Source organism: Malaclemys terrapin, chromosome 21 (assembly GCF_027887155.1).
Source record: "Malaclemys terrapin pileata isolate rMalTer1 chromosome 21, rMalTer1.hap1, whole genome shotgun sequence".
Lineage (NCBI taxonomy): Eukaryota > Metazoa > Chordata > Testudines > Emydidae > Malaclemys > Malaclemys terrapin.
Window position 1 is genome coordinate 8,010,012 of NC_071525.1, and position 11,762 is coordinate 8,021,773.

The 11,762-nt window shown below is 47.5% G+C and overlaps 1 protein-coding gene across 1 annotated transcript; it reads right to left on the bottom strand.

The window, feature by feature from the left end:
- Window positions 1–307: 307 nt before the first annotated feature.
- On the bottom strand, window positions 308–8,815 carry RIIAD1 (regulatory subunit of type II PKA R-subunit domain containing 1). The gene is made up of 4 exons (XM_054011036.1): window positions 8,690–8,815; window positions 5,899–5,975; window positions 2,355–2,401; window positions 308–647 (listed from the first exon to the last, which is right to left on the bottom strand). The coding sequence occupies exons 1-4, from the start codon at window positions 8,771–8,773 to the stop codon at window positions 574–576; spliced, it is 282 nt and encodes a 93-aa protein (XP_053867011.1). The 5' UTR covers window positions 8,774–8,815; the 3' UTR covers window positions 308–573.
- Between the last annotated feature and the right edge of the window lie 2,947 nt (window positions 8,816–11,762).

Sequence of the window (11,762 nt, forward strand, 5' to 3'; positions counted from 1 at the left end):
CTCAGCTGCTCCCTGAGAGAGAGCCTCAGACCTCACAGGATCAAGCCCAAAGGAATGTATTTTCTGGCAAAGACAGAAAAAGGGTGGAGGATGAAGGGCAGGTGCGAGAGTGACTGATGGAGACCCGTGTGAGAAGCTAGCTGGTACCTCATTCCCATCACTATGACCACTGCAAATAGTGCGGGAAAATCTGCCCAATAAACAGCAACCCTCCTGCCATGAGATCTGCCTCCTGTCTTTGTACATTTCCTTTGCCAAGGAGAGAAGCCAGAGTAGGGAAAGGAAATCGTCCATGAATAGAACAGGGTTGCCCAGCAGATCTATTTTAATGATGCCGTCAGAACATACAGCTGTAAAGCATGAAACAGCACCAGCAACAAAGGTGGTGCAATCTCTCTCTCTGCCTCCAGAGGACACTATACAACTGAGAATTATTAGCCATATTGCAAAGCTTTCAAAATAAAAATAAACACATTCCAGAGAAGCTGGAGGATAAATCTAAAAATCGTCCAAAAAAAAAATCTCCTAAATTTCTATCCTGCTTCAGCAAGGAAAGAGTGGGTCACGTCTCTCTCAATTCACCTGGTTTGCTTTTTCCGCTAGTTTTTTCTGCGTCTTCATTGGAAGCTCCGGATCCGTAAAATGTTCTGAAATGACAGAGAAAGGTGAAAAGAAATATTGGTCTAAGGCATCTTTTGTTTCATTCGGTGCCTCCATGCAATGGTGATAGATAAACCCGAAAGGTGGCTGGACAGATGATAGACGGCTGGGGATGGATGGTGATAGACCGATAAGGCACATCTCCATCTTATTCCTCACATGTCCGTGCTCGATAGACAGGTCTATATGGTAAATTTGCTGCCCAAAATATTATTAACACCATTTCAGGTTGACCTCCAATGCCTTGTAGCCTCCCAGAACATCAAATGCACCACGAAAGCCAGGAAATACACTCAGGGCCCAGATTCACAAAGGTAGTTTAGGTGCCTAGCGCCCATTGGAATCAATCAGTGAATCCGTCCCCGTAACACGGCGAAGGCAGTTGTGTATGCAGACGAATGACAGAACACAGAGCTGAGCGACACACCACGCCACGTCAACTACATCGTCATCAGCCCGAGCTCTTCTCCAGCAGTTTTCAGCTGCAGCTCTCAAAGTGCTTTGCCAAGGAGGGCCGTATCATTATCCCCATCTGTAAAAAGGGGAAACTGAGGCCCAGAGAGAGGAAGTGACTTGCCCAAGGTCACCCAGCTGGCCAGCGGCAGATGGGAATAGAACACAGGTCTGGTGAGCCCCAGTCCAGTGCCCTAGTCAGTAGGCCACAGTGCCTAAATGCAAGTACCAGTGTAAATGGCATCTTTACTTACTCATTGCTCATGACTGTTTATTATAGAGCGGCCGTGGCTGAGTCATACTGACAGTTCATCTCCAGGGGCTCTTGCCAGCTCCGGGGGGGGGGAGGAGGGGGCAGAGTTAAGGTTGTGGAGTGAGACTGGTGTGCACTTTGCCACCAATCTTCCTCTTAGAGTCTAAACCTTCCTTTAGTGACTCTAACCAGCCCAAGATCCAGTTTCTAACCAAACTCTTCCTTAGCGGCTTGAGGGAAACCTCAGCGGGGGTGCCAGCATATGCCAGCCCCTGGCATCTAGACCCCCGTCCCAGCGCAACAGATCCAGAACTTTTGGAGAACAGTAAATCATTGGAGGCCCCAGTGGTCCATGAACGGGCTCATTCCAAACATCTGCAATGGCCGCAGGCCGCACCTGGAAACCCGTGCAGTAGAAATAGCAAGGCTGTAGTGGGGTGGCCACTGACCAAGCGCCCCCTCTTGACCAGAGGTAACTCTGCAGTGCCCTGCTCCCAGTTTCTCCCCTCTTCAGCGCCCCTTAATAACTCACAGTCCACAGGTAACGAAAACACATTCCCCTCATGGGGTCCCGTTTATTGAGCCCTTACATATTGGCCCCTCCGGCCCCAACCCATGGGATGCCACCCATTATATTTTCCCTGCCAGTCAAGAAGGAGCAGAGTCTGTGGGATCCCCAGGAGTGCCAAGCTGCAAAATGATCATATTTTGAATGCACACACTACCTACCGTAAGCCGTGTCCCACTTTGGCAACTCACAGAGGCGGAGCTTATTTTGTGGGTGGAGCTTGGAATAGCTCCACCCTCCTTTTTTCCCCCTTCCAATTCAACCCTTGCTTCAGTGGGGTTGTACTGGATTTACACTGGGGTAAGCTAGACAGAATCTGGCTCACTTTCTCTAGACTGTTGCCTCAATACTTCTGAAGATGATAATAATACTAACAGGTCTTGCTTTTCATGTCTAACAGGATTAAAATAATGGTTTTACCTGCTGCAAACTCAGGGATATTCTCTGGTCTTCTCAGCATAATTTCTCTGGGGAAAAAGGGGGAGAAATAGACTTTAAACCGAGTTTTACTGATTGCTCTTGTGGTGGCTTATTATGTTAGTCCTGTCTGAAGATGCAGAAGACGAATTGGTAAATTACACTTTTATATTGGGAATCAATAAGCCAATTAGTTACTGAGGAGAAACATTTAATGTATGTTTGCCTTCAATTTTAGGGAATTTTATATTTATAAAACCCAACAACAATTTAGACTGGCACAAAGCTAAGGAATATTTATCACAATTAAAGCTTCCTCACTGAATTACACAGCCCTGCATTGGGAATCGATAAGATAATTAGTAACAAATGGGGGAGAAAACATACATTTCACCTGAAATAAAACTGCAAACATTTCATCGTGGTTAAATACTATCCCGGGATAATGTCCCAAGCATTTTGTAACCTGAAATCCTATTGAAAGCAATTAGATATTGGTATGATGGACTGCGATCTGCATTCACCTATGCTCCTGCCATTCGGTTGGGTACCTCTGCAGGGAAAGGCCCAGTTTTGGCCTCACGCTGGAGTATTTCTGTTGGCTTTGATGGAGTTACTCCTGAGCTACAGTAGGGTACGTGTGTCACGGAGTATTGGGGGACTCAGGGCCCTGCACCCCCGGCTTCCTGCGATTCACCATGACTCTCAGCCAGCCAGTAAAGCAGAAGGTTTATTTGGATGACAGGAATACAGTCCAAGACAGGTCTTGCAGGCACAGACAACAGGGCCCCCCTCAGTTAGGTCCAGCTTGGGGTCCCAGGGCATGCCAGCCCACCCCCCTTTGGGGGGTCAGAGCCATCTCTGCCTCCCAGCCATCTCTCCAGCCTGCCTCCAGCACTCTCCTTTCAGCCACCCCTCCCCCAGCCTTTGTTCAGTTTCCCGGGCCCCGGAGTCACCTGACCTCCAATCCCCTCCTGGGTTCTCATGTTACAAGCTCAGGTATGTTCCCTCGGGCCGACTCCCATCCTCCGATGCAGACCATCCTAGTCACACTCCCCTGTCAGCATTCCCACACCCCAGCAAGAACAGTCCCAGTTCGTCACAACGTGCGAAGACAACCAGGCACACAGTATCCATAATACATCAGGGTAAATCAACATAGCTGCAGTGAGGGCAGTGGAGCGATGCCAGTTTAAACCAGCTAAGGATCTGGCCCATGACTGGAGTGGGGAAAAAAGGAGCCTCTCCCCTTCCCACTTAGGAACACCCATCTCCATGCCATTTGGTTCTTGGGGTGTCCACACTCCCTTATGCTACTTGGGATTTCCCTGCTAAGACCAGAGAGCTACAAGAATCTTTAATCATACGTGCACGAAGCAGCAAGAGGGAATTATTTAGGACCATAGGGGTATAACAGAGAAACAGGATGAAATTAAGAAAAGAGGGGCAAAAACCCTTCGGTGAAGTGTATTAAGCTATGGAATAGTCTGCCAAGGCCGGGGTATTAGACGCCCCATCACTTGGGATATTTGAAATTAAACTGGAGAAGATACATCCTGAAAAGAAAATGTCCTAGCCTAGAGGAAATAATCAAGCATCAACAGGAAGTAGATGGGCCCTACCAAGATTTTTCCATCTCTAGTGTCTGGGTAGAAGCTTTCAGACCCAATTTTCAGGACAGCTGAGCACCCCCAACTGCCGCTGAAATCAACGTGAACTGCAAGTGCTCAGTGCCTTTGCGAGCTATCTCCCTAATAACCCTCCTTCCCTTTAGTCCAGGTGAGACCGTGGGGTTCTATCCTGGCCTACGTTCACACCCCTGCCAAGAAGTAGCAGATAGTGGGGTCCTGCAGTATTGCTTTTCCATAGGAGAAGAAATCAGTGATACAGAGTGGGGTATAATCTTAGTACAATCTGGTTTATTTACACTTTATACACCAGGCCTGGAACAGAGAGGGTCGCCAAGAGCATGCAGGCAATACCTCCTGTCAGGAAATTTCAGCCACGATACCAAGGCCTGGTTCCCAGGGAGGAACTCTGCCCCAAGAACTGGGATTAAGGCAGAAAGCAAATGCCCCAGCTGCTTGCAAGAGCACCCCCAAAGAGTGGAACATTATAAAACTAACAACGCAGCATTTCTTCAGAAACTGAACATTGCTCGCCAGCACAGACAAAGAACTTGTAAGACTAGGTGCAGCGGTGCCATCTGGTGGCCCCCAGCCTTACAATGTCATTCTCAACTCTCCTTTTCCTTCTCCCTTGCAGTGATATTTCCTCTTACGAACTGCCCTCCACATATACACACTAAGGGCTAGCTTCTGGTTAATCGGTTTCCTCCTCCCCCAGACAGCACACTGTACCTTTCTCATAGAGCTGGAAGGGACCCTGAAAGGTCATCAAGTCCAGCCCCCTGCCTTCACTAGCAGGACCAAGTACTGATTTTTGCCCCAGATTCCTAAGTGGGCCCCTCAAGGATTGAGCTCACAACCCTAGATTTAGCAGGCCAATGCTCAAACCACTGAGCTAGCCCTCCTCCACTGCACCTCTTGCATGCCAGTAGAACCCCCGGAAAATCCATCCAGCATGGGAGAAGGGGGCCTGTGCTAGCAATTGCAAATTCCTGCTGGGAATGGATGAGTTTAAAGCTGTTGACAGCTTCCACAAATAGCTCTGATTCTCCCTGATAAAATCCCGCTGGGTCAGCTGCATGGAATGGGGGTCAGAATAGATGCCTGGGGGTTACAGTGCACTTGCTCACTACAAGCTGTTCCATGCTGGGAAGTGGGGGGAGCTATTCACTGGATCATCTCATCTCTGGCTAATTGGTCACGTCAGGGTCTGGTCTTTTAAAGGGAGCTCAGGCCCAGCTTACACCCGTGTTTCACTCCCTCCCAGACCATGGGACTTGTAGTCCAGGGAGCATGTGACTGAGTGTGAGTGAGGCATGCTGGGAAGGTGGAAACAGCATATCAAGGGAGAGAGCTCTGAAGAGAGCCACAGCTGGGAGCGGGGAGTCCTCCAGGGCTGGGCTGGGTCTCAGCTGCCAAGCCACTGAGTCAGCAGGACAATGCTGAGTTGAGGGCAGACTGCTTGAGTGGTTGGGGCTAAATCCTGCAGCAGCGGGGGAGCATGGGCCCCTGGGTGGTGTAGAAAGCCCTATGCTGAGGGTGCTAAGCCCAGGGATGGCAGAGGGTGACCATATGGACTGTGTTCCTCCTCTGAGCAAGAGGGGAAAGATTCATCCAGGGCAAAGGGACTGTGAAAACCTCTGTGACCCAAGCAGAGGCCCTGAGCCCAGGGAGGGCAAAGGGAACCGAGAGCCTGTGAGCCGGGGAGAGGGCTGCTTTCTGTTTGTCCTGGAAGGGGAAGACTTTTGACTTGGCCAGAGGACTAAATCAGACTGGGGAAGACCATCTCCTGAGGAGGGGAAACTGAAGCCCGGTGAGGCAACTGAGCCAATAGCTGCATATCTGGTGTTGGAGGTAAATTTTCAAGACTCCAATTACTGTAGTAGCAAGTGTCTGTGTTGTTGGGAAGATGAAATTACCTCAGAAATCCTGATAGCAGCAGCTCAACTTCTTTGTGAGACCTCAGGTACTTCTCATTGGCAATGCGAGTGTTAATCTGGGAGCAGAAACACAACAGCAAAGGTATGTTTAAGGGATGCAGCTCTGAACTGGAAGTAACCCCGGTTCATTAGTCCTACGGTGCCTTGCTGAAGCAGTAATGATACATAGCATTTACGTAGCCCTCTGCGTCTCCGAAGTGCTATGCACATGTTAGGTAATCCTCCAAATTCCCCCTGTAAGGGATGATCCTGTAAATCAATATTATTTATGCCCATTACATTGATGGAGAAACTGAGGCACAGAAAGGTCATCTCTTCTACTAGGCACCAGTGGCAGAGCCAGGAATAGAACCCAGGAATCCTGACACCCAGAGTCAGATACAAGACTGTACTCTCTGCTCTGCGGTGGAAGTAGACCAGTGTGACTGAGAATTGGGCAGTTGGTTACAGTGGTGTAAATCCAAAGTGACTTAGTTCAGATTTACGCTGCTCTTGCTGACAGTACATTCTTGCTTGATCCAGCTCTAATCACTAGACCCAGGCCTGATTCTTCTCTCAGCATTACACCTGATGACTTCATGACTTCATGACATGACTTCAGCGGAGTTACACCTGATTTGGGTCAGTGTTAATCAAAGAACCAGGCCTACTGCCCTCCCAGAAAACGAACGGCGTGTGCTACATTTGGGCTTACAAAGTGGGGTGTAAGGAAAGCATTTTGCAATGGACTCTAAGACAGTCCCGTTTCATAAATAATCCTTGCAACAAATCTCTCATCCCTGCAAGGACTAAACAAACGGACAGGTTTCTCACTGGGGTCCCCTTTGGCAAACTGTCAGACTGAACAAGGATCACTGTTTTTTTGCATGAAAAGGTTTTCTCTAGTGGTCTAAGATAAAAGTTAATTTTGCCGATCTATACAGCACCACAGCTTTTCAGAGCACTTGCTGTGCTTCATAACAATTATTTTCTAGTTAATATCTGCTTCTTATTTTTGTGCTTAGAGTCCCTAGCTGAGATCGGTGTCGTGCTGTGCTAGGTGTTGTATATACTAGAAACAGTCCCGGCCCTGAAGAGCTTGAGCAGAAACACAACAGCAAAGATATGTTTAAAGGATACAGCTCTGAACTGGCAGTAACCCGGTTTCATTAGGCCAAAGGTGCTTTGCTGAAGCAGCAGTGATACATAGCATTTACGTGGCCTTCTGCATCTTCAAAGTGCTATGCAGATGCTAGGTAATCCTCACCATTCCCCCTGTAAGGGATGATCCTGTAAATCAATATTATGTATGCCCATTACATTGATGGAGAAACTGAGGCACAGAAAGGTCACCTCTTTCACTAGGCACCAGTGGTAGAGCCAGGAATAGAACCCAGGAATCCTGACAGACAAATTCTGAGGGTGACAGAGAGGCCCAGAAAGGTAGCAGAACTGGGCATAAAACCCAGCTTTCCTGACTTTGCAGTGTATGCTCTAATAAACGTATTAGATTTTATTCACTGACATCCTTCTAGATCTAAGGTTTAATCTAAATCAGGCCCTGGGGAAGCTGAGTAAGTAATTATCACCTTGATGAGAATATTCTCCCTAAATTGGAGGAAAGACTGAAACGCGCTAACGACTGATCAAACATCTTTTGAAATCCTAAATACGTTGACGCTGCAGATGGCAAAACGGAGCAGCTACAGTTTATGTGCAAATGCAAAATGTGCGCTGGCTGGGTAGGGTCAAAAGCACTTCAACAGGGTTTTCTGGTTGTTTATCAGTAAATTGGATTGCCAGCCCTCCGGCTCATAGCTTTAAATCCAGGAATCTGTGATCTATCCTTGAGACCATTCCAGCTCAACGTAACTAGAGCTGTGCAGATAATGGGGTTTTTCACTTGGCTGGCGACTCCAAAAAATCAGAAAACATTTATTTTGAGTCAAAGTGAAAATGAGCTTTTTTTCAAAACTTTTTCGGCATAGCAAAGAAAAAAATATTTTGAGTCCAATGAAACGTTTCTTTCAAGTCGAAATGAAACATTTTGATTTGATTCTGAGCATTTTTAAACACTTTTGATTGTTAATAGCATGAAAGGAAACTTGGAAACAAACAGTTGTTTTGAACTAAAAAAAAAAAAAAAAATCAAACCATTTTGATTATTTTTGGACTTTTTTTCCAAGGTTTTTCGACTAAAACAATTCCGCAAACCCGACACCAATTCATAACACATTGCAGGGTGGCTGAATCTGCATTTTTGACAAAAAACAAGTTTCTTAGGAAACACAGATTCTGGGACTGGACATCAAGGACTCGATCAAACTCTGTGCCCCCCTCCCCATGCCTCGCTCATGCCACCGATGTCTTGCCAATAGCCCTAATACGGTCAAGACAGCCCATAAATCAGCTTAAACAAAATGATCGGGTAAGAAATCCAATCTTCCCCTAGCGGTGACCAGCAGCACCGCTCCCCCCTTACTGGAGGGGCGACATAGGGTTGTAGAACTAACCCTTAACATCCTCAGTTAAGGGGTCCTGGAGCTGCCTCAGGCCTGCACCCTAATTTTTTGGGAGGGAAGAAGAGGAGGAGGAGGAATGCCTCCCAGACTGAAAAGTTTTGGGGGGAGCAGCCCTCCTTTTGGGAGAGGGACGGGGGAGAGGGGAACCTTTCTCCACCCCCTCCTGTTTTAGGGTGGGATTGCCCCATTATTTGGGGGGAGGTGTTTCTCTTGGACCCAGCCCCCTCCCCTCACTTTAAGGGGGTGCCCCAGCTCCCCCATACACACACCTTGAACTCCATGAGCTGTGCCTGCTGCTCTGGGCTCAGGGCCCCCAGATCCAGGCCCTCCAAGCCGGAGGCCACATCAGCCATTTCGTTTGCTCAGGCAAGCTGCTGGGGTTGCTATGGGGACCGCTCCAGGCTCCAGCAGGCCCAGCCTTGTTCTGAATCCTGATCCTCCCTCCAGCCCTGGAGTGGGGCCGCAGGCCGGGGCCTCCCCTTCCCCAGCAGCAGGGGAGGAATTTACTCCGGCCTCACCTCAGAACTGGGGGCAAACCCCCCTCCCCAAAATCATGCCCAGATGGAGGGCAGAACCCCCCCAACCCAGCACGGATGCCACCCACCCCAGTGATGACGGGACTGAAAATGGCACTTGGCCCATGAAATTAGCCTGCCTGTCTATGCGCAGTCACGGGCCAATTACGCCCTCTGGTTCTCATGCGCTAGCCCCAGGCTACAAACCATTGTGGGGATATCGCCGGGGCCAACTCTCATGATATTTAGTGTGGGTCTTGTTGTGTTTTGAAAACCCCAGCTCTTGGAGTCATGGGAATGCCCAAGAATCTCTCCTTCTGCTTAAAGAGGGAAAAGTATATTTTTCACCCATGAGGTTGCAGAGAAAAAGTAAAAAACGTGACCCAAATGCTCCCTAAAGTCTCAGAAACCAGGAGGCAAATAAACAGAACCCACAACTCGTCTGTGTCTTAAAAATCATGAGATTTTAAAGAAAATCTATTGTTTTTTTTAAGGCGCGATCATGATTTTTGGATTCATCAGGCCACCAAGCTATATTTATTTGTGTGGGTTTTATTTTTCAAATATCAATTTCCATCAGAACTTGAAAACAAATCATTCTAACCATGGAAACTTTTTGATTGGCGCCAAGATTGGCTTGGATTACAAAACCCAAATTGGGGGCTGACTCAGGCCTTTCCAGTATGAACAACCCCAGGGACACCAATAATTGTGAGATTGGAAAAAATAAAATTTGGGGAGGGCGCTTTTCTTTTTCGTTCTGATTTATATTTTTCAGTGCACGGGTCACGTTTTCAAGCTTTTCTCAGCAAGCAGGAGAGCCACAAATTAGTGCTTTAATGAAGTAAGGCTGCCTTTTTAAACGCTGCGTGTCTGTTTTCTCTAAGCACAGATGGTAGGCGGAGTGAAAACTAAGCCTAAATCAGAGATGGCTAAGCCAAGCTTATCTCCAGGTGAAGGATTTTTGTCTAATTTGGCTCTGCTCTATCTCATTATTCCTTGTGAAAGGAATGGGAGGGGAAAGCACTGCCGTCCCACGTGATCTAAATAAGCAGACACAGAACGGACTGCATGTAACTTCTTAATCTTCTAGATGTTAATTTACACACACGGAGGTTGAAAAATGTTAGGGCCAGTTCTGATGGGCTCTCCTGTGATACTCCGGGGGCATATAGGAGCATAAATAAACTTCAAAGCATCAGGGAAAAGCTGGATATGCACCCGTATACTGTCCCCAAACCCCAGCGTAGGGGATGTGGGGGGTATGGATAGGGATTGGGAGGAGGAAGAAGGAGTTCGCATTGCCAGCTCTCGTGATTTTACTGCTAGTCTTGTGATATTTGGTGATAAAGATGCCATGTGATTAAATGAGAGTCTCTGCTCCCCTCCCCGCCAAAGTAGGGTGGGTGCAGAGAAAAGCTTGAAAATATGACCCCGAAGGCTCAGAAAACAAAGAAAAAGAATCTAAATATATTATTTTGAGGATCTCGTGATTTTGAAGCCAATCTCATGGTTTTTAGGGGCCAGACGTGATTTTTAGACACATGGGTTTGGCAGTATGGTAGCTGTAGCCCTTGGTGTGCCTATGGAGAGGCTAGGCGGTAGCCCAGCCAATAGGCAGCTCTGAAGAGGCCTTTGTAAATCTAGAGCAGCCCCGAGAAAGCTCCAGTTTATGGCAGCGACGGCTTGGAATACAGTCAGCACTAAGGTGGTATAAAGCCGGGCTTGTCTGTTTTCCCCCTGGGCTGCGTCTCCAGCACAGAACATCCCTGAAGCTTTAAAGCAAATGAGGTTGGATTCCTTTAAAGACTGGTTATAATCGGCAAAGCAGTTCTGCAAGAAACCATATGTGAGTGTTCTGCTTTAATCATCTGGGTAAATTCCACATAGATTTTGCCTTCTTAACTTGTGGAGACCCCACAGATGGTCCCTCCATTGGCTCCAGAAAACCTTTGGGGTCCTTTTGCCTCTTGCATCACAGGCACTGATGAAGATCCTGCAGTTAGGATGTAGAATTGACCATTTTGATGAGTTGTAAAGCTGGGAGACTTAACTTGAAGAGCCATATGGTACTCTGACGAACAAAAGGAAGGTACCATTCTTACTTAGCACTTCTAATTATAATAATAGCCTTTGGAACATCTAGCTTATATTTCAGAATCTTAAAGCACTTTGCAAACATTAATTAATACTTGGAGTGTTAATACTCTCAGTCTACAGATGAGGAAACTGAGGCAGAGAGAGCTTGTGCACCCTCATCTAGTTCTATCTGCTGTCTCTTGTCTTACACAAAGACAAGTGGGGCAAGGGCCACCTTCTCAATGGTGTGTACAGTGCCTTGAACAATGGGGTGCTGATCCCTGATTAGGGCCTCTAGTGCTACCGTAATACAAAGAACAACAATTAAGTGACTTGCCCAAGGTCATGCAGTGACTCAGTGGCAGAGTCAGGAAAAAAGCCCAGGAGTCCCGAATCCCAGTCCCCTGCTTTAACCACTAGACTCCATTTCCAGTTATCATTTCCACTTGAAAAGGATGCAGTTACATAAGCATAAAAACGGACTCTGTCTCAAACAATAAGCCAGCCATGTATCTGCCCTATGACCGAATGAGCATCTGCCCTACCACAAGGCCCTCTGTGGAACTGTGTAGCATCGTGAACTCCAGAACCATGGGCGCTGCTGATTATATTTAAAAAACCAGGCAACCAGCAGTCTGTTTCTGCCCCCGACACTTACCGATTCCTGCCTTCCTGTGGATTATGCTGCAAAGAGCTAAGAGAAAAGAGGAGGCATCTGCTCCCAAAGCCTGCTGCTTTTCTTGGCAAG

Coding starts and splice junctions, on each gene's coding strand:
- RIIAD1 (XM_054011036.1), bottom strand. CDS start 8,773: ATGGCTGATGTGGCCTCCGGCTTGGAGGGCCTGGATCTGGGGGCCCTG. Junction 5,976..8,689: donor CACAGCTCATGGAGTTCAAG/GTGTGTGTATGG, acceptor TTCTGCTCCCAG/ATTAACACTCGCATTGCCAA. Junction 2,402..5,898: donor CTGCTATCAGGATTTCTGAG/GTAATTTCATCT, acceptor CTTTTTCCCCAG/AGAAATTATGCTGAGAAGAC.